This window comes from Scyliorhinus torazame, chromosome 13 (genome assembly GCF_047496885.1).
Source record: "Scyliorhinus torazame isolate Kashiwa2021f chromosome 13, sScyTor2.1, whole genome shotgun sequence".
Classification (NCBI taxonomy): domain Eukaryota; kingdom Metazoa; phylum Chordata; class Chondrichthyes; order Carcharhiniformes; family Scyliorhinidae; genus Scyliorhinus; species Scyliorhinus torazame.
The window spans coordinates 75672184-75694557 of record NC_092719.1 but is presented as its reverse complement, the minus strand read 5'-3'; the positions used below and the strand labels follow the sequence as shown (position 1 = coordinate 75694557).

The following is a 22374-nucleotide window of genomic DNA, read 5'->3' as shown; positions in this document are numbered from 1 at the left end:
GTGGCACTGGCGGGGGACACCCTCTCCCCGTGTCCGTCAAGGTTACGGTGGCCCTGAACTTTTATGCAACGGGGTCATTCCAGGCACCGAGTGGGGACATGTCCGGCATATCGCAGACATCGGTGCATCGGTGCATCCGGGCAGTGACAGATGCCCTATATGCCATGGTGCACCGCTACATCCGCTTCCCCGTGGACCGGGCCAGCCAAGATGCCCGGGCCGTGGGCTTCTCTGCCGTGGCCGGGTTCCCCATGGTCCAGGGCGCGATCGATGGGATGCACGTCGCCGTGCGGCCACCTGCAGATAACAGGGCCGTGTTCACCAATAGGAAGGGGACCTATTCGATGAACATACAGGTGGTCTGCGACCACCGCATGATGATCCTGCACGTCTGCGCCTGTTACCCAGGCAGTGTACACGACTCATACGTGTTGTCGCGGTCATCCATCCCCGGCATGTACGAGGGACGCCATCCCCGGCTGAGGGGCTGGTTGCTGGGCGACAGGGGCTACCCATTGCGATCGTGGCTGATGACGCCTATATGGAGGCCACGCAATGAGGCGGAGAACCGCTACAATGATGCCCATGTAGCGACAAGGGGAGTGATCGAGAGGTGCTTTGGCGTGCTGAAGATGCGTTTCAGGTGCCTGGACCTCTCTGGGGGCGCCCTCCAGTATCGGTCAGATAGGGTCGGCCGCATCATTGTGGTGTGCTGCGTCCTGCACAACATAGCCCAGCAGAGGGGCGATGTGCCGCAGGCAGAGGAGGGCGGAGTGGAGGAGCAGCAGGAAGAGGCCCAGTCCTCCCCAGATGAGGGGGATGGGGGCAATGGTCAGGGCAGACGGGGTAGACACAGGCGGGTGGCTGTCCACCGTTACCGGCTGGCCCAGCGGGCACGGGACAGACTGATAGCCGCCCGCTTCACTGACTAGATGGGCGTGGGAATCGGGTAGTATGGCCACAGACCGCACACCATGGCAACAGCCGACCACCCACACCCCCCACCCATCCACCCACCCAGCACCCTCACCCCCCTCCCCAACCCCACACACCCCACCCGCATGCACACCACCCCCCCCCCCCCCCCCCCAATTGCCGATCCACCGGCGGCACAACGGGCCGGGCTCACCCAGTTGCGGGTGGACGCGTGTCTATCGCAGGCCATGGAGGATGATGACAACCCGCCCTGCGATGAGCTCCTGGCTCTACATCGTTGGACTATGTCTGACCCATGGCCACAGTACCACCATCCACCCGGACCATCCCTGCATGCGGCTGTGACACTGCAGCGCACGGTCCCGTCCTCTGCCCGGGGCATGTTGATGGCGGCCCAGGGAGAAGGGGGCAGACTCACCTGGGGCTGAGGTAAGACCACCCGTCACACACACACTTGCGCTCAACGTACATGACACGCCCGCACACTTTGGACAGAGCACAAAGGCAGCTTCGGTAGGTGTAACATTGACTTTAATAACCAAAGGAGTTCATGCACGTGCCCTAGCCCCTAAAACTCATCTGTGCCCTGCACCCGTGCCAACTTACTCAGTGTCTAATTGTTTGGCCTTACGGGCCCTTTGACTACGTCTACATGGTTCCCCAGACGGTACAGCAGAACTGGAGGTGGACTCCTGTGATTCCTGCCCTCTGACACTGGATCCCTTTGGCGGCCGTTTCCTGGGGCGTCCTGGCCTAGATGGGCCAGGCTGCGGCCCGGGCGACTGGGATGGCGAGCTGCCAGCCTGTCCTGCCCGTTGCACACCCGATGCACCTGGGACGGAAGGGGGGGAGTCCGAGGTGTCGCGGTGTACCGGGACCTCCCCTACAGAGGGAGCCGGGACGGACCACACCACCTCCTCCTCCCTCGGGGTGCCCGATGGCCCCCAGGCCTCTACATGGGTGGGGGATGCTAACGGACTGGCCATCCGACGCGCCCCCGACATCTGGCGCTGCCAGTCCTGGAGGCCCGTGCTGGTATCGACAGGGGTCTGCAGGTTTGCAGCCATGGAGCCCAGGGGGTTGTCAAACCCTGTCTGTGACAGTGCGACGCCGGCTCGCACATGGCCACTGGCGCCGATGCCCTCAGCGATGGCCTGCTGAGACTGGGCCATGGCCTGCTGAGACTGGGCCATGGCCTGCAGAGACTGGGCCATGGCCTGCTGAGACTGGGCTATGGCGTTGAGCGCCTCTGCCATCTGGCGCTGGCACTGGCTCATGGCCTCCTGTGAGAGGGCAGCCATTTCCTGGGCCACAGACGCCGCCTGCACGGAAGGCCCCAGGCCTCGCAAACCGTTCCCCATGTCTGACACCGTCGCACCCATTGCCTCCACCGCGGACGCCACCCGTGCGGTGTCAGCCTGGGTGGCACGCATGACCGGGACCACTCCCAGCTCCTGGACGCGGGTGGACTCCTCCACCTGCGACCGCAGCCGCCGCAAGCCACCCGTCACCCTATTCGCTCGTCTCCGTGTCGGTGGTTGCATCGGATCTATGTGTGGGTGTGGTAACTGCAGGAACCCGGGATCCATCTGGGCGGCAGATGTTCGCTTGGCCTGGGCTGCCCTCCGACCGCCCGGTCCCTCTGCTGCTCCTACCTCCACCTGCTGTACCGGGACGGCTGTGTTGTGCGCACCAGTGAGTGTACCAGACGCCTCATCACTAAAGTGCCCAACCGTGGTGAGTGTTTCTGCGATGGTGGAGGGTGTTGGTGACAGCAGTGGCGTTGTGTCGTGCTCTTCGTCCCACTCTGACTCCATGGCACTTTGGGGTGGGGGTTCGTCTCCACCCATCCACTCTGAGTCACTGTCCGGTATTTCGTCTTCCCGGGTAGGGGTGTCCTGGGTAGTGCTGTCCCGGGTAGTGCTGTCCCGGGTAGGGGTGTCCTGGGTAGTGCTGTCCCGGGTAGTGCTGTCCCGGGTAGGGGTGTCCTGGATAGTGGTGTCCTGGGTAGTGGTGTCCTGGCTCGGATGTGACGGGGGCCTGTGGCTGCCCCCCTCAACGCTGGGTGGTCGCTCTCGCACGTGACGGGGGTGTCGTCTCCCTGTTGCTCCAGGTCTCTCCGTCTCCCGTGGTGTGCGAGGGGCATCCTGCGGGCGTCGCATGCTGGAGGGTCCGGGTCTCTCCGTCTCCCGTGGTGTGCGAGGGGCATCCTGCGGGCGTCGCATGCTGGAGGGTCCGGGTCTCTCCGTCTCCCGTGGTCTCCGAGGGGCATCCTGCGGGCGTCGCATGCTGGAGGGTCCGGGTCTCTCCGTCTCCTGTGGTCTCTGAGGGGCATCCTGCGGGCGGTGTGCATCTGCGGGGATGGGTGCCTGGACGTTTGGTCCTGCGATACACAATGAAGCATGCATGGTTAGACATCAGGCAGTGATCAGGTGATACGGGGGAGGGGGATATAGGGGAGGGGGGATATGGGGACGGGCTGTCGGTGGCTCACTTGCTCGTGGGCCCCCGACCTCTGCATCAGCAACCTCCCGGTCCTCAGGTCCGCCAGCCAGTTCCAGGGCCCTTTCCTCGTGTACGGTCAGTGGCCTCTCATCAGCGGGCCCTCCTCCAGTCCTCACATGCTCCCTATTGTTGTGTGCGCGCTTCTCCTGGGGGGCGGGGGGGGGGGGTGGTGGCAGGGGTAAAAGGCAACAGTGTTAGGCAGGTATATGAATGCACGCCATCGGTTGCGCGTGCATTGCAGAGGTTAAGGTTAGGGCTGGATTCACTTGGGGATATGGGGGAGGGGGGATATGGGGGAGGGGTGGATATGGGGGATATGGGGGAGGGGGATATGGGGGAGGGGGGATATGGGGGAGGGGGGATATAGGGGAGGGGGATATGGGGGAGGGGGGATATGGGGGATATGGGGAGGTGGGATATGGGGATATGGGGAGGGGGGATATGGGGGAGGGGGGATATGGGGGAGGGGGGATATGGGGGAGGGGGATATGGGGGAGGGGGGATATGGGGGAGGGGGGGATATGGGGAGGGGGGATATGGGGGAGGGGGGGCTCACCCTGCCTGCTCTGACGAGGTCGTTCACCTTCTTGTGGCACTGGGTGCCTGTCCGTGGTGTCAGGGCCACAGCGGTGACGGCCTCTGCCACTTCCCTCCACAGACGCCGGCTGTGGCGTGGGGCAACTCTGCGGCCGTGCCCGGGATACAGGGCGTCCCTCCTCTGCTCCACCGCGTCCAGGAGCGCCTCCACATCGCGTGACTCGAACCTCGGGGCTGAGCGACGGCCAGCCATCCAGTCGGGTGTTGCGGTCGGTTGTTCTGGTTGGGTGGGGGGGAGCTGCGCGGCCTTATGAGCCGCCACGCCGTGCAGCGCGTATGACGCTGCACGGCGTGAACCACTGCGCAAGCGCGGATCCCGTTATGTCGCTGCTAGCCCATTTCGGGCCGGAGACTATCGGCCCATTTTTATGACGTGACGCAAGTGGGATTTGCGCCGTTTTTTGCGCCGATCGGCGGACTTTCCGATCCAACCTGCCGGGTTGGAGAATCGCCGGGGGCTGGTGTGCATCCCGTCCCCGTCGGTTGTTGAATTCTCCGGCACCGGATATTCGGCGTGGGTGGGAATCGTGCCGCGCCGATTGGCAGGCCCCCCCCCCCCCCCCCCCAGCGATTCTCCGGCCCGCGATGGGCCGAAGTCCCACTGCTGGAATGCCTGTCCCGCCGGCAAGAATCAAACCACCTCTCTTACCGGCAGGACAAGGCGGAGCGGGCGGGCTCCGGGGTCCTGGGGGGGGGGGTGCGCGGGGCGATCTGGCCCCGGTGGGTGCCCCCACGGTGGCCTGGCCCGCGATCGGGGCCCAACGATCAGCGGGCGGGCCTGTGCCGTGGGGGCACTCTTTTCCTTCCGCCTTCGCCATGTTCTCCACTATGGCGGAGGCGTAAGAGACTCCCTCCACTGCGCATGCGTGGGGATGCAGTGAGCGGCCGCTGATGCTCCCGCGCATGCGCCGCCTGGCAAACTAATTTCCGCGCCAGCTGGCGGGGCACCAAAGGCCTTTCCCGCCAGCTGGCGGGGCGGAAATCAGTCCGGCGTGGGCCTAGCCCCTCAAGGTTAAGGCTCGGCCGCTCAAGATGCGGAGGATTCCGCACCTTTGGGGCGGCGTGATGCCGGACTGATTCGCGCCGATTTTGGCGCCGGTCGGCGGACATCGCGCCCATTGCGGAGAATTCCGCCCCATATTCTACATGTTACCTTTTTACCCACTGTTGCTCTTTGCCGATGCCTTCTTCATAGCTTACTTTCCCACCCAGCTTTGTATCTTCAACAATCTTGGATATCATTACATTTGTTTTCTTCATCTAAGTAATTAATATAGATTGTAAATCACTGAAACCCCAGGATTGATCCTTGTGCCACCCAACTAGTAAAAGCATGCCAACCTGACAATGATCCATTTATTCTTACGCTCTGTTTTCTGTTTGTTACCGATGTATATCCATGCAAATATATTTTCCCCAATCCTATAAATCCTTAACTTGTGTATCAACTTTTCATGTGGTATGTTATCCAATCCCTTTTGAAAATCCAAATACACCGCGCCCATTGGTTCCCCTTATTCTTCCATGCTAGCTATATCCTTTAGAAATCTGGTAGATTTGTTAAATATGACTTCCCTTTCCAAATACCATGGGCGCGATTCTCCGTTCCCGCGCCGGTTGGGAAAATTGCCTGGCGTGCCATTTTTCCACGCGACGCCGGTCCGACGCCCTCCCGCGATTCTCCCAAGCGGCGAGAACGGCCCCGTCGTGTTTTGTGCGGCACAGGCCGGAGAATCGCACGAGACACCCAAAATGGCGATTCTCCGCTATCCCCGCTATTCTCCGGCCCAGATGGGCTGAGCGGCCTGCCCAATACGACGGGTTCCCACCGGCGCCGTCCACACCTGGTCGCTGCCGGCAGGAACAGCGTGGGAACGCTGGGGGGATGGCCCCTTGGGGGGGTTCCTGCACCGGGGGGGGCCTCAAATGGGGTCTGGCCCGCGATCGGTGCCCACCGATCGGCGGGCCGGCCTCTCTGAAGGAGGACCTCCTTTCCTCCGCGCCCCGCAAGATCCATCTTGGATCCGCAAGCCAATGCCCGACACGCGCTGACGACGCTGCCTTCGCGACACGCCCCCCGAGTTCCTTGCGGCCCGGCCTCGAGCCCATTTTCGGGCCTTGAATCGATTGCGATCGGGGCCGTTTCGCACCATCGTGAAACTCGACGGCGTTCACAACGACGTGGGCACTTAGTCGCGGGAGCGGAGAATCGCGCCCCATACTTTGTCTATAAATTTAGAGTACCCAATTAATTTTTTCCAATTAAGGGGCAATTTAGCGTGGCCAAACCACCTACCCTGCACATCCTTGGGTTGGGGGGCGAAACCCATGCAGACACGGGGAGAATACGCAAACTCCACACGGACAGTGACCTAGAGCCGGGATCGAACCTGGGACCTTGGCACCGTGAGGCACCACTGCGCCACTGTGCTGCCCTTACCAAATACCATACAGACGCTGCCAAATTACATTATGATTTTCTTAGTGCTCCATTACCACCTCCTTAATAATGGATTCCAGCATCAACTGGCCTGTGTTTTCTCTCTCCTGCCTTTTTTGAATATCGACGTCACATTTTCTACTTTTAATCTGCCAGGGTTGGTCCAGAATCTGGGGAATTTTGAAAGATTAGAACAAGTGCATCCACTATATCTGCAACAAGCTCTTTTCAGACCCTTGTGTCGGCTGTCAGGTCCTGGGAATTTATCGGATTTTAGTCACATTAATTGCTTCAGTAATTTTTCTTTGCTGATATTAATTACTTTGGAGTCCTTCACTCTCTTAGATCCTTTGTTCTTCACTATTTCTGGGAGATGTGTGTTTTCTGCTGTGAAGACTGACACTATCTGTGCCATTTCTTCATTTCAACGATAGTAACTTATGTTAAGCAGTGCCTTTAATGGAATAAAACATCCCATGGTGCTTCATCGAAGCGTTATAAAACAAAACAAATATTAAATCACATGAGGAGATATCAGGTCAGCTGACCTAAAGCTTGGCCAAAGAGGTATGTTTTAAGAAATGTCTTAAAGAAGAAAGGCGAGGTGGAAGGGGAGGGAGATGTCGGGAGGGAATTGCAGAATTCAGTAGTTCACCACATCAATCTGTCTGAACCTTTCAATAAACTCATGAAATATCTAGAAACGGTAAAGGTGGTGTCACAACCCCCATGAGACCCACGGACTGACTCTATTGATCTCCCCGTGGAGCTTGTGGAGTACAAGCTTCCCTGCTGAAGGGTAGGCTCATTAATTGCCCGAGATAAACACCCCCCATAAATTATCTTTAAAAGAATAATTAATTCCCCGAGAATAAAGCCACCCCATGAAGGAGCCAGCATCTCAGGATGGTCCCGGCTGGGACTTGGACTGTTACTTTGCTATTGCATTTCCTAGCGTGAGTAGGAAATAAATTATTTCTGACTCTCCACTTCGGGACACCTCATTGATTACAATAGATGATAACTCAGAATGATATGAATACATGTCCTATAGAGAGTTAAATGCTTGGTGCAATTCATTGTTACCTGTCAAATTAATACTTTCATAAATGTTCTTCCATCAGTTAATCACTAGGAATGAAAATTCAATATTTCTATCATTATCTTTCAGATTTCAGAACCTCTTGTGGTCCAGGAAATCCTTTGTGGAAAGTATGAAGGTGTATGGTCGCAGCTACATTTACATGCCTGCCTTTTCCATGAAGACGGGGACAGATCCTTCCTTCCGCACATACTACACGCTGTCTGACTTCAGTGCCAACCAAACCATACTCTTTGCAAATCCGGATTTCCTGCGCAATGTGGAGAAGTTCTGGAAGAGCAAGGGAATCCATGCCAAACGCCTGTCCACAGGCCTATTCCTGGTCAGTGTTGCCTTGGGCCTCTGTGAAGATGTGACCCTTTATGGATTTTGGCCATTTTCAATGGACCTGCAAAGGAGGATAATTAGCCACCACTACTATGACAATGTGATGCCTTATTCAGGCTACCATGCAATGCCGGAGGAGTTTCTACAACTCTGGCTCTTGCATAAAAGTGGCATATTAAATATGCAGATTGGCAAATGTGAAGAGGACGTGAAGTAATCCTCGTTGCAGAAGAATGGAGATGTATAACCTGGAGGTTTCTGGTTTATCCCTTGGGGAATAATCTATCGACTTGCTTTGAACAATACCCTCGGAGAGAAATGGTGACTGAGAACGAAACCGGAACATTCTCTCTTCATTACCATAACATATGAATGCATTTACTGGAACAAGTGATGGAGTGGCCCTGATCCTTACTGACTTGTACTTCCAACACTTGACCTGCACTGTGCATGGAATATCATGCTGAAAAGAGTGTAGAGAGACTGATAGAATTGAGGGACTGTGTCAATTTATACCATTTAGTCGGCACACCCATCGTTAATGAACACATAGACTGCCGGAAGCCTAGGTTTTTCAAAGGTTGCCTGTAAATATTGTCTTCAGTTGCTGTTGAAAGATTCCTGAATGAACGTGGAAGCAATTGGTAAAAAGATCGCCATCATAATGGGATTTGCCTTCTCAGTTATATTGGATCCAGGCCAGATCTTCTGAGTTCTTTTGCTCACTTTTGTTCATTGATAGGATTCTATTTGCAAGCATCAGTGTAATGGAATTAGCGTTGCACTTTGTTTTGTGGTTTATTTTGGTCCGGCATAAACAAGTCAATCTCAATCATTTTTTGCCTTAACTTTGCAGATACAGAATAGGCGTTCACCTTTTGTGTTTGTCTTTTCTCTTTGTTCCATCCTTATGTTCTGTTTTCCATTTCCCTCCTATCCAATAAGCTGCAGTCGACAAAAGAACCAACTGGGCGATCTGACTGTTTTCCACGCTGCGAGGATTCTGTTTGAAAGCATACAAGTGGATGAAAATCCAATTGGAGTAACAACTGACAGATAACTGACAGCAGTTGAATGCAATCATTTACTTTATGGACTAGACATGGCAGAAGGTCTTTATTTGGTTATATATCCTCAGGCTTGAAACTTTAATCAAAAGATTGTTGCACCTGTCTCATGCGCAGGATAGGCAAGGCATCCCCCCTGACGTGGAGACTGTGCTCCCCCATGGTCTTGTAAACCAGAGCCACGTACATTGGGAGTGACTTGTGCAAAATTACTCCTTACAAGTAGTAATAATATGCCGTCCATTGTCAGCAAATCGCATTTCAGGCCAAGGATGTAGCCACTTGTTTCATATCCTGCCATTGATTTATATGGCAAACCCATTGGTTTTCCTGTTTTGTTCCTGTGGGAGTCTCGCCTTTGTTTTTTTCTGCTTCGGTAGCTTAGGTTAAAAGAGGCTTGTGGCTGGAATGCCCATGGAAGAGGGATGCCTGGTGTAGATGTTTTTAAAATGATTTTTCTAACTCAGGTTTAAAGCAGTTTGCAATACATTACTCCTTCAGTATTGAATTTTCTTGTGACAACATTTTAGTGACAGGTGACAGTATTATTTGAAGCAAATTCGTGTCAAATCCTGGGAAAATAATAGAACTCCCGGGAGCACTTGTTCCAGGTGGTAGAATTATTTTGGGCTCATCTTCGTGGGTTTCTGCGCGATATTTTGACAACCAACTCTTTGGCTGTTTTTCCAGTGAGCCATCCAAGCTGGGTGTGACAAATACTTCTGCATGGATACCTTTCTGAGGAAGTCTCGATTTTAAGATACAAGTTTTGAGCTTGCTTAAATTTATGAACGGTTTTGTACATTAGTAAAAGGAATAAGGCGATCCAAATGACTGAGTTCACTTGCCATATAATACGAAAGGGGTGAACTCGGTGAAAACTGGTATCCTGTTGAAATCCCCCCAGACAACTGCGCTTGGTAGGGTCAACACCGTGTCAACAATCAAGGGGATCTTCAATTTGAATTGCAAATGGAAGGGATTACTAATTCAGATAGCCATGATGTGGAGATGCCGGCGTTGAACTGGGGTAGGCACAGTAAGAAGTCATACAACACCAGGTTAAGGTCCAACTGGTTTGTTTTGAATCACTAGCTTTTGGAGCGCAGCTCCTTCATCAGGTGAGTCACTCACCTGATGAAGGAGCTGCGCTCCGAAAGCTAGTGATTTGAAACAAACCTGTTGGACTTTAACCTGCTGTTGTAAGACTTCTTACTAATTCAGATAGGTATCAGTTTCAATCCCAGGTGTTGGCAATGAGTGTTGTATTTTTAATGCAGAGGCAGGAGCTTTCTTATGCCCCACTTTGATACTGTTTGACCTTATTGTGTGAGCTGGAGTCAGGCCTTTGGAGAGAGCAGAATGCTTCATTTCCAGGGCAGCGGTCAATCCCATCCTATGAAGGCTGCTTCCTAAATGCTCATCACGGAACCAGAATTGATGAATGGTCAGAAGGAGGTTTATGACCTAGCTAGGACCTTGTCTGTCAGAGTGGGAGACACCCATCAAAAGAGAAAGAATGAGAGCCTCTACATTTAAAGTCAAAATGCATTGCAATCAATTGTGACCGAGATGTTTAAAGCAAATGAAAGATCTGCCTGTGCATATTGCAAACTCAGCTGGGTGGATCTAATAGTGTTATCACAGATAGTAAATGTTAGAAGGGTACCCGTGGATGTGTTGTCTATGAAACCCTGTAGCAAACCTTCAGAGGTTACCCTGTCCACTCTCTGTATGTTCCTTAAAAGGCTTTAGAATAGGTCTGTAGAACTCTAGTCGGAGAATTGCATATCCTGTAGTGTTTTGCTGATCTACCTTGTTAAACAGGGTCATCTTTCAACTTTGTAAGATATTTGAAAAGGGTGCAGGAAAACCCAGCTCATTCCTGTCTTCAACCCCATTGCTCTTGTCGGTGCCTGTTAGCAAAGCAACTGCAAACTCCCTCGATGGGACCAAGCACTGAGACCAGTGCTTTACTTAGGATCCCAAACATATTAAGGTGCATACCAGCATTTCTCTGTGTGCTGATCTTTATTGTTATGTGTATTTTTGTTTGAAAAAGGGACAATTAACAGTGTTATGTGTACTGTGAGCACAGTGTGTGTTTAAGCCAAATGTTGCAGCAGGGTAATACTGCAGCATGAGAATATTTCAGCTAGCTGGCCTGTTCATTTACCACGAATAGCTGACATGATTTCACCCGATTTCATATTTGCCTAACCTCAGGTATGTATTTGACTACTAGCTGCCTTAATTATTCTCCCACCTGATAATGAAAAGGGACACATATCTGAGGATTAAATGGACAGAAGATAAAAGGGCAAGATTCAACTTGATTGATCTTTCTGTCATTGTAACCCAGTTAATTTACACCATGTTACTATCAATTTACGAATCCTCTTTATTATGATGCCCATTCTAGTAATATGAAAGTTCCTGGCGTTCGTAGAATCCGGGCCCAAGAATCCTTGAAGTTGAAGCCAAGGCACAGAGTTTTTCTTTGTTTAGTCTCACAGCTCTCCTCACAGACACACACCCGGTGTCCCAGCTATCCCCTATTAGTATGCTCTTCTATAAAAAAAACAGTAATTAGTAAAATAAATTATTAAGGAGGGTGACAGCCGCTGATGAGGCACTGAAACAAAAATGGAACTTTGAAAGGAATTGTAACCAATTCAGTTGAAATGGTGTTCCAGGGACAAACGATGCACCCACCCGTCGCAGAAGGCCTCAAGCGTAGTTAAGTCCCCTATTCATATGTTCTCAAAATGTCTAATTAAACAAAGCCCTTCACCTGTGTATCCTAGGGCGGCACGGTGGCACAGTAGTTAACACAGCTGCCTCTCAGTGCTGAGGACCCAGGTTCGAACCTGTCCCCGGGTCACTGTCTGTGTGGAGATTGCACATTCTCCCCGTGTCTGCGTGGGTCTCACCCCCACAACCCAAGAAAAAAGATGTGCAGGGTAGGTAAATTGGTCATGCTAAATTGCCCCTTAATTGGAAAAAAAGAATTGGATACTCTAAATTAAAAAAAAACCCTGTGTATCCTAAAACTATGCTGAACATAGCATTAGAACATACAGTGCAGAAGGAGGCCATTCGACCCATCGAGTCTGCACCGACCCACTTAAGCCCTCGCTTCCACCCTATCCCCGTAACCCAATAACCTCTCCTAACCATTTTGGACACTAAGGGCAATTTAACATTGCCAATCCACCTAATCTGCACGTCTTTGGACTGTGGGAGGAAACCGGAGCACCCGGAGGAAACCTACGCAGACACGGGGTGAATGTGCAGACTCTGCACAGTGTCCCAGCGGCGAATCGAACCTGGGACCCTGGCGCTGTGAGGCCACAGTGCTAGCCACTTGTGCTACCGTGCTGCCCCGGTACACCGGGTTCCTCTCTTTGAACAACAGTGTACTTTTTGACTGGTTCTACTTTGCGAAAAAGAGAATTCTGAGCATTTCATGGTCCACTAGATTTATTGGAGGTGTAATTTGAGTCATTTTATAATAGATTAACAATTTTATTTATTTTTTCTTAAACATTTGAGCAAAAAGATGTGTATCACATTTATTTCCAGTTTTGATGAGTTGCTCCATGTTTTAAAAGATGATGGCATATTTTAACTCCTACTGGCTCAGTCAGTTTCACAATAGGAAAGTACGATACCAGCAGCTGACGTTTACGCTTGTATGTGTTCGTTCTCCTTATCAAGGTTTTCAGTTTAGGATGATGGAGTTTGTCATTGTAATGCTTTAGTACTTTTTCATATCAGAAAACAGTATTGTATTTCGGTGAGTTGGTGAAAACCTTGTCATGCACATTGAAATCAATGGTGCACCAGCAGACATATGAGGTGGATGTCCAGCTATTGGGCAGAAGTTTTTTTTTGTTTTCAAATGTCGCAATCGATCTCTGATTGTTAGCATTTTAAGTGTAGCATGTGGATAATAACAAGATTGCAGAATTGCATGAAGACACGATTTGTTAATATTCTCCTCCTGTTCATTCGGTCTTTTTTTTGTGTGTGTTTTGTTCCTTGGGCAATAAGCCTCTTTGCAGCTTTAATTGTTCATGATATTTGTGTCGATGTCGTCTTGCAAGAAGTACTCGTACTTGGGAATTGAAACTGTAACTCCACATGCAGCCAGCCTGAACACTCCAGACCTGCCACCGCTGAAGTATGTTACCCAGGCCCGAGCTATTGTTCTGGATGGGAATGCATTTTTGAAAGTAGACAACATCATTGTGTGCAAAATTCTCTGGAAGAGTAACGGCGAAAGATTTCTTGGTGTGCAAGGTTTTATTGGTGTCTGACTTTGATATTTTACACGTAATGTCACTGGTATCAAAATACTTTTTGACAAAGGACACGATTTAACGGAAATGAAACAGAGCCCTTTGTCGAGCGCGTTTAGCCGTGCCCAACTTACCAACGAGAGGTCCTTGAGCTGCCCCGCAACCCACCTCTAAAGGGCAGGGCACCCCAGGCCTGGTCCCTGGCACAGGCAAGATGCCACCTGGGCACCTTGGCACTGCCAGCATGACAGTGATATCTGGGCACACGAGTGCCCAGGTGGCAGCACCAGGCTGGCAGTGCCAAAATACCCCGGTGGCATTGAAGGTGCCAGGGTACCATCCTAATAATAATGTTTATCAGTGCCACAAGTACGCTTTCATCAAGTTACTGTGAAAATCCCCTAGTCGCCACATTCTGACGCCTGTTCGGGTACACAGAGGGAGAATTCAGAATGCCCAATTCACCAAACAAGCACGTCTTTCAGGACTTGTGGGAGGAAACTGGAGCACCCGGAGGAAACTCACTCAGGCACGGGGAGAACGTGCAGACTCAAGTGACCTGAGCCGGGAATCGAACCTGGGCCCCTGGCGCTGTGAAGCAACAATGCTAACCACTGTGCTACCGTGCAGCCTGGAGCCCAACCACCCAGGGCCCCCTGAGTGCCTGGGAGAACCCCCCAAAGTGCCTGTACACCTGGTCCACGTTCGTGGAGACTAGTGCTAAACAGCGCTCGCTCAGTATCTCCGACGCACGGGGGTTAGATCCCGGACCTTGGGTAACTCCGGCGAGAGCATATTCAAGTGAGCCTGACTGCACACTTGATGTTGCAGACCTGGGGCAAAATTCTCCGGAAACGGTGCGATGTCCGCCGACTGGCGGCCAAAACGGCTCCAATCAGACGGGCATCGCGCCACCCCAAAGGTGCGGAATGCTCCGCATCTTTGGGGGCCGAGCCCCAACCTTAAGGGGCTAGGTCGGCGCCGGACTAATTTCCGCCCCGCCAGCTGACGGAAAAGGCCTTTGGTGCCCCGCCAGCTGGCGCGGAAATGACATCTCCGGGCGGCGCATGCGCGTGAGCGTCAGCGGCCGCTGACAGCTTCCCACGCATGCACAGTGGAGGGAGACTCTTCTGCCTCCGCCATGGTGGAGACCGTGGCGGAGGCGGAAGGGAAAGAGTGCCCCCTCGGCACAGGCCCGCCCGCGGATCGGTGGGCCCCGATCGCGGGCCAGGCCACGCGATCCCCCCAGGACCCCGGAGCCCGCCCGCGCCGCTTGTCCCGCCGGTAAGGCAGGTGGTTTAATTTACGCCCGGTGGGGGGTCGGAGAATCTCGCCCCTGGATCCCGACCTCAATGGGTGCGATCCAGATCGCGACGCCTCGCGAGATGTAACCACGCCATTAAATCTCGAGTCGAGTGCGACAGGGCCGGTAGATCACAGCCAAAGTTTAACGAAAATGGAAGATACTTTATTTCAAAACTAATGGGCGAAATTCTCCCCCAACGGCGGGATGCCCGCCGACTGGCCCCAAAGCCGGCGCCAATCAGACGGGCATCGCGCCGGCAAAAAGGTGCAGAAGTCTCCGCATCTTTGGCGGCCTAGCCCCAACATTGAGGGGCTAGGCCGACGCCGGAGGGATTTCCGCCCCGCCAGCTGGCGGAAATGGCGTTTGTTGCCCCGCCAGCTGGCGCGGAAATGCGGCGCATGCGCGGGAGCGTCAGCGGCCGCTGTCAGTTTCCCACGCATGCGCAGTGGGGAGAGTCTCTTCCGCCTCCGCCATGGTGGAGGCCGTAGCGGAGGCGGAAGGGAAAGTGTGCCCCCACGGCACAGGCCCGCCCGCGGATCGGTGGGCCCCGATCGCGGGCCAGGCCACCGTGGGGGCACCCCCCGGGGTCAGATCGCCCCGCGCCCCCCCCCCCCCAGGACCCCGGAGCCCGCCCACGCCGCCTGGTCCCGCCGGTAAATACCAGGTTTGATTTACGTCGGCGGGACAGGCAATTCCTGGGCAGGACTTCGGCCCATCCGGGCCGGAGAATCCAGCGGGGGGTCCCGCCAACCGGCGCGGCCGGATTCCCGCCCCCGCCCAATCTCCGGGAGCGGAGACTTCGGCGGGGGCGGGGGCGGGATTCACGGCGGCCAACGGCCATTCTCCGACCCGGCGGGAGGTCGGAGAATGACGCCCAATGTCTCTATTTTAACACTGTTTATTCATGAACGCCAGGTTTATGACCGTTCCTCACATTCACCCAGCAGCCCTCGAAGAGGGCAGTCAGATATTTTTAGCTTTATACTTGAGGGTACTGTTGGTCTGGTAACTTACTGAGTGCAGCATTATTTTATGGACATTCAGTCCACGAATGAAGATTTTTCCAAATCCTGAGCCTTCACCTGGGGAAATAATTGGTTAAGGAAACCATCCCATTTTTCTGTTTAATTCCAGATGTGGAAAGGCCATTCAGCTTACTTTGTTGACCCAGAAAGTTCCTACATTCCCTCATTGTGGCATTCAGCCAGCTGTTAAAGTGACCTCAGGCATTTTGCCTCCGTTGTTTATGCGAGAATTCTGTTGGAAGCATTTCCTGACTTTCGATCTACATTTTGCTTTATACCAGTTTGGACCTGTGTCCATCTTGTCTAACTTTTGCAATTTAAAACAATTTTCTGAAATTATCTTTTCCATGCATGGAAAACTTTGAAACAGGAATAGGTTATTCGGCACCTTGAGCCTGTCCTTCTACTAATTGTCTTTTTCTTAACTCCATTTTTACACCTTCCCTCACAAAAATGCATTGATCTCAGCTTGGAAATTTTCAGTTGATCCTCATCCTCAACAGAATTTTGGAGGCAACAGTTCCAGCTTCGAACTATCTTTTGTGCGGAGAAGTGGTTCGTGACATCACCCCTGAATGGCCTATAACTCTAATTTTAACATTGTGGCCCCTAATTCTGGACTTGCCTTTAACTATCAAACATTTGGATCAATTTCTCTACTCCCTATTTCAAAGGGGCCCATCTTCGGAGGTAGGAAACTGTTCATGAATGAACCATGTATACACGCAGTAATGTTGCTAAAAGGAGAGACATGGGCCGGGATTCTCCCCTACCCGGCGGGGCAAGGGGAATCCGGCGTAATGGAGTGGAGGGAACCACTCCGGCGTCACACCGCCCAAAAGGTCCGGAGAATTCCGCACCTTTAGGGGCCAAGCCCTCACCTTGAGTGATTTCCGCCCCACCGGCTGGCGGGAAAGGCCTTTGCCACAACGCCAGCCGGCGCCGAAAGGACTTCGCCGGGCGACGCATGCGCGGGAGCGTCAGCGGCCGCTCACGGCATCCCTGCGCATGCGCAGTGGAGGGGGTCTCTTCCGCCTCCGCCATAGTGAAGACCATGGCGAAGGCGGAAGAAAAAGAGTGCCCCCATGGCACAGGCTCCCTTGCCGATCGGTGGGCCTCGATCGCGACCGTGGCGGCACCCCCCCCCAGGACCCCGGAGCCCGCCCGAGCCGTCTGCTCCCGCCGGTAAGGTAGGTGGTTCAATCCATGCCGGCTGGCGAGGTTTGACAGCGGCGGGACTTCGGCCCATCGCGGGTCGGAGAATCGCCGGGGTGAGCCCGCCGACCGGCGCGGCGCGATTCCCGCCCCTGCCGATTCTCTGGTAGCGGAGAATTCGGGACACGGTGGAGGCGAGATTCACGCCAGATCCCGGCGATTCTCCGACCCGGCGGGGGGTCGGAGAATCGTGCCCATATTGTCGAAGCTTTTCATCTTGCACTCATCAGGACAATCACAAGAATGCCAAATTTCAAACCTTTACAACGATTTATACCACACGTTTGAAATTGGGCATTTTTCTGGGTGTCCGGATGAGGGCCGGGTAAAAAGCTTTGGCAACATGTCCCTCATTTCAGCGACATGCAAGCCCTGTACTACCAAGCAATTGTACAGTAATGTTGCTCTCAGTTACTTTCAGGCTCACATCTGGCATCTCATGACACAATGTGCACCGGTACCGACGTGAGGAGGTGACGTACAGTCCAGCTTCAACAGACCTCAGCTCAATGCAGTGGCTAACAATGTTTATTGACTAACTTTGTAATGAGAGTTTTTATGGATTCAGAATTCTTACTGGTTTAGGCCTTGTAGTTGTCAGTAGGCCCCTGTGTTGTGTCAACATGCAATAAATTTCTGCAAGTTATAAAATGTGACTTTTGTTTGTTGAAATTCTTGACTTCATATCAAATAATTATACAGAATGCACAGCATTGTAATCAGCCATTTGACAAAACAGTTCTCATGCTGCTCCTAAGAAAATCCTATCCTATTCCTTTCTCCCTCATGTACTTATCTCATTTTCCCTTAAAGGCATTTATACAATTTGACTCAACCATTCCATGTGTTTGAAAAGTCTACATGCTCACCACCCTCTGGGTAAAGAGGTTTTTCCTGAATTGCTTATTGGATTGCGAAATGATGGCCTTGTATTCATGATTTCTAGTTTTTCACTTCTCCACAATATCTGTCTATCCTGGCAAACCCTTTCATAATTTTAAAAACTACTTTTAGGTCACCCCTCAAACTTCTTTTACAAAAAAAATATATTTTTATTCTCCTTTTTCACATTTCTTCCAAATTTACACCCACCAATAAACAGTAACAAATACAGTGTCAATCCACTTATCAACAACAATCCCATCCTCCCACCAAACGTCCAAACAACAGCCCGCATGTTAATATAAATAAAAACAAGAAGGAATCAGGAAACACCCATCGTCACCATTAACACAGACAGACCCCCAACCCCCCCCCCCCCCCCCCCCCCCTGCAATGTTCGATGTAATCCAATTCTTGAAAGTGCATAATGAATAAGTCCATGAATTGTAGAACCCCTCAATCCCCCTCCCCCCGTCCAGGATCAAACTTAAACTTCTCAAGAGTTAAGAATTCCAGCAGGTCCCCCTGCCATGCCAGGGGACAGGGTGGAGAGGTTAATCTCCATCCCAACAGGATCTGCCTTCAGGCGATCAATGAGGCGAAGGCTACAACATCTGCCTCCGCACCTGTTTCCAACCCCGGCTTGTCCGATATCCCGAATATGGCCTCCCGAGGGCCCGGGTCCAGTTTCACGTGCACCACTTTAGAGATTACACGAAAAACCTCCTTCCAGTAATCCTCCAGCTTTGGACAGGACCAAAACATATGAACGTGGTTTGCGGGACCCCCCCGCAACGTTCACACACATCTTCTACCCCCTCAAAGAGCCGGCTCATCCTCCCCCTTGTAAGGTGCTCTGTATACCACCTTCAGCTGTATCAGCCCCAACCTCGCGCACGAGGTGGAGGCATTCACTCTCCGGAACACCTCTCACCAGAACCCTTCCTCCATATCCTCGCCCAACTCTTCCTCCCACTTTGCTTTGATCCCTTCCAGCGGTGCCTTCACCTTTCCCAAAATAGCCCCGTAAACTGCCGACACTACCCACTTCTCCAGTCCCCCATCGTCAGCACCTCCTCCAGCAATGTGGAGGTCAGCTCCACTGGGAAGCTCTATCTCCTTCCGAGCAAAGTCTCGAACCTGCATGTATCTAAATATTTCCCCCTACTCCAGCCCATATTTCGCTCCCAGCTCCTTCAATCCTGCAAACTGACCCCCCAAAAACAAATCTTTTAGGGTCCTAATTCTCTTCTCCTCCCATCTCTGAAAATTTCCATCTCACTTCCCTGGTTCAAATCTGTGCTTCCCCTGAATCAGCATTTCCCTTGACCCTGCCCCAACCCGAAGTGCTGACGAGACTGCCTCCAAATTCTCAACAAAGCTATAACTACCGGATTCAAACTTCTCCTTTCTAAGAAGAGTCCTTCCGCCTGATAGTTATAATGCCACAGCTCTTGTACCATTGTCGTAAATCATTCTTTGCTCTTTCACCAGTTCCTCTGTAGTCTTTTTGTAATTTGTTTTATTATTCGTTCATGGGATGCGGGACCATCTCTATTTTCCCTTGAGAAGGTGGTGGTGAGCGAAGATGACGGCGGAGTTGCTGGGGGAGTGGGAGGAACCCTCTCAGTATGAACTGGACAGGGGTCGTCGGTCACTCAGGCCCAAGATGAGGACAAATGAGCCACCAAGGGCAGTCATAATTAGTTTTCATAAATGCCACGTTAAAGAGAAGGTCCTGAGTTGGGTGAAACAAAGGCATGAGGGGAGGTGGGAAGAAGTTGGTATTCATATATACCAGGATTTAACCGTCGAGCTGGCGAGAAGGCGGGCAGCCTTCGGTCGGGTGAAGGCAGCACTCTCCAGGAATGGCGTGAGATTTGGCATGGTGTACCCAGCGATGCTGAGGGTGACCAATAGCTTGAATGACTTTGACTTTGAGGCGTTCATGAAGGCTGAAGGACTGGGGTTAAAACGAGAGATTCGAGCTCGGGGAGGTAGCGGTATTGCTGGGCAAGAGGGTGAGGTTTCAGTAGGAGAAGGTGGTGGCGGACCAGGGGGCAGGTTCGTGATTGTGACGGGCATTGGAGGGGAGGATGGTGGCGCTGGTGAACATAAATGGCCCCAACTGGGATGATGTAGGGTTCGCAAAGAGGGTGCTGGGTGCCATCCAAGACTTGAACACTCATGAGGTAATAGTAGTGCGCACTGGAATATGGTGCAAGAGCAGAGGATGGATCGAGGATTGCAGCCGCCCTCACTGGCCCAGTCGGGTGGGAGAAAGTGCTGACTGGGCTCATGAGAGAGGTGGGAGGAGTGGACCCGTGGAGGTTCCTGCATCTGAGGGAGCGGGAGTACTCATTTTTCTCCCAAGTACATAAAGTGTATTCGAGGATCGACTCTTTTGTGGTGGGGAAGGCGTTATTGGCTGGGGTCAAGGGGCAGAGTATTCATGCGCCGCGTTGGGTGGATGTGGTTTTGGAGACGGGGTGACCCAGCGGCCGGGGTGAAGTATGGATGTGGGTTGTTGGGGGACCAGACTTTTTGTGATAAGATTGGGAAAGTGATTGAGGAATATGTGGGATTTAATTGCACAGGTGAAGTTTACTGGCGCTGGGTTGGGAGGCTCTGAAGGCAGTAATGGGGGGGGGAGGTGATCTCTTTTAAGGCAAAGGTGGACAAGGAGGATAGGGTGGAGTGCAAAAGTTGATGGAGGAGATGTTGGTGGTGGATAGGAGTTTTGAGGGGGACTCGGATCTGGCCCTTCTGGAGACTAGGTAGGAGCTTCAGGTAACATTTGATCGGTTGTCCACAGGGAAGGCAGGGATGGGGGCAGACTATGAACATGGGGAGAAGGCGGGGTGTATATTGGCCACTCATCTCTGGAGGGAGGCGGTGACGATGGAGGTAGTCTAGGTACGGGAGAGGATGGGGAAGTTAGTGGTGGCCCAGAGCAGATTAATAAAGTTTTGAGAAGTTCTATGAGAAGTTGTATAGGTCGGAGTCGCTGGGAGGAGAGTGAAAGATGAAGGAGTTCCTGGATGGATTGGAGTATTGAGGTTGGCGGAGGAAGATAGGGCAGGCCTATCTGTCAGTGGGGGAGCAGGAGGTAAAAGAGGATGCAGTCAGGGAAGGCAGCAGGACTAGATGAGTTCCCTGTGGAGTATTATAAAAAGTTAGCGCCGCTGATGGTGAAAATGTTTAAGGAGGCGATGGGTAGGGGGGTTTTGCCACAGACGTTGGGACAGGCTTCGATTTCCCTGCTGTTGACAAAGGACAAGGACCCGGTGGAGTGTGGGTCATACAGGTTCATATCCCTAATAAATGTGGATGCTAAGATCCTGGAAAAGGTGCTGGTGGCAAGGTTGGAGGGGTGCCTCCCAAAGGTGATAGGAGAGAATCAGGCAGGGTTCATAGAATTTACAGTGCAGATGAAGGCCATTCAGCCCATCGAGTCTGCACCAGCCCTTAGAAGGAGCACCCCACTTAAGCCCGACACCTCCACCCCATCCCCCTTGATCCCCGTAACCCCACCTAACCTCTTTGGACACTAAGGGCAATTTAGAATAACCAATCCACCTAACCCGCACATCTTTGGACTGTGGGAGGAAACCAGAGCACCCGGAGGAAATCCACGCACACACGGGGAGAACGTGCAGACTCCACACAGACAGTGACCCAAGCCGGGAATCGAACCTGGGACCCTGGAGCTGTGAAGCAACTGTGCTAACCACTTGTGCCACCGTGCTGCCCACAGTTCGTGAAGAGAAGGCAGTTCTTGAATGTTAGAACGTTGTTAAATGGGGTCATGTCACCGATGGATGGGAAGGAGACGGAAGTGGTGGTGGCACAGGATGCGGAGAAGGGGTTCGATCGGGTAGAGAGGGGTTATTTGATGGCCGTCTTGGAAAGATTTGGGGTTGGGCCGAGGTCTGCGGCGTGGGTATGGCTGCTGTATACGGAGCAGATGGTGAGTGATCACAAAAATAATATGAGTTTGGGTATTTTGCTCTGCACCGGGGCACTCGGCAGGGGTATTCTATGTCCCCCCCTGCTGTTTGCATTGGCTACGGAGCTGTTGGCCATCGCTCTAAGGAGCTTGGGGTTGTGCAGGGGATAATGAGGGGGTGGAACATAGGGTTTCCTTGTTACTGTACATCTCCGAGTCGAGTACGTCGGTGGGAAATATAATGGGGCTGCTCCAAAGATTTAGGTCCTTCTCAGGGTATAAATTGAACCCAGGCAAGTAGGTAAGAGTGGGGGAGGGGTGGTGGAGTGGTGGTTGGGGGGGGGGGGGGGGGTGGAGTCCCGGTGGGTTAAGATGGAGGAGGGCTCATGTAGGGGGTTGGGGTTGAGGGCACTGGCAATAGAGCCGCTCCCGATGGCCCCTGGCAAGTATTCAGTGAGCCTGGTGGTGGTGGCAGCTTTGAAGATCTGGAGGCAGTTTAGACAGCACTTTAAGCTGGGAGCCGGGTTGGGAGGGATGCCAATTAGGGGGAATTATAGGTTTGAGCTGGAGTGGCTGGATGTAAGATTTTGGAGTTGGGAGGAGCGGGAATTAGGGCAGTGAAGGATCTGTTCCTGGGAGGACGATTTGCGAGTTTGGAGGAGCTGGTAGAGAAGTACGGGTTGGCGCAGGCGGGAGGGTACCTACAAGTCCGAGATTTT

General features: G+C 52.7%; 1 protein-coding gene across 2 annotated transcripts in view; it reads left to right on the top strand.

The window, feature by feature from the left end:
- The window catches only part of st8sia1 (ST8 alpha-N-acetyl-neuraminide alpha-2,8-sialyltransferase 1), a 145088-nt gene extending 127608 nt beyond the window's left edge, over positions 1-17480 (top strand). For both annotated transcript variants that reach the window (XM_072471783.1, XM_072471784.1), the window contains one exon: positions 7650-17480. In XM_072471783.1, coding sequence (XP_072327884.1) covers positions 7650-8124 — 475 coding nt within the window. In that variant the 3' untranslated portion in view covers positions 8125-17480. The remainder of the gene's footprint in view (positions 1-7649) is intronic.
- Positions 17481-22374: the final 4894 nt, after the last annotated feature.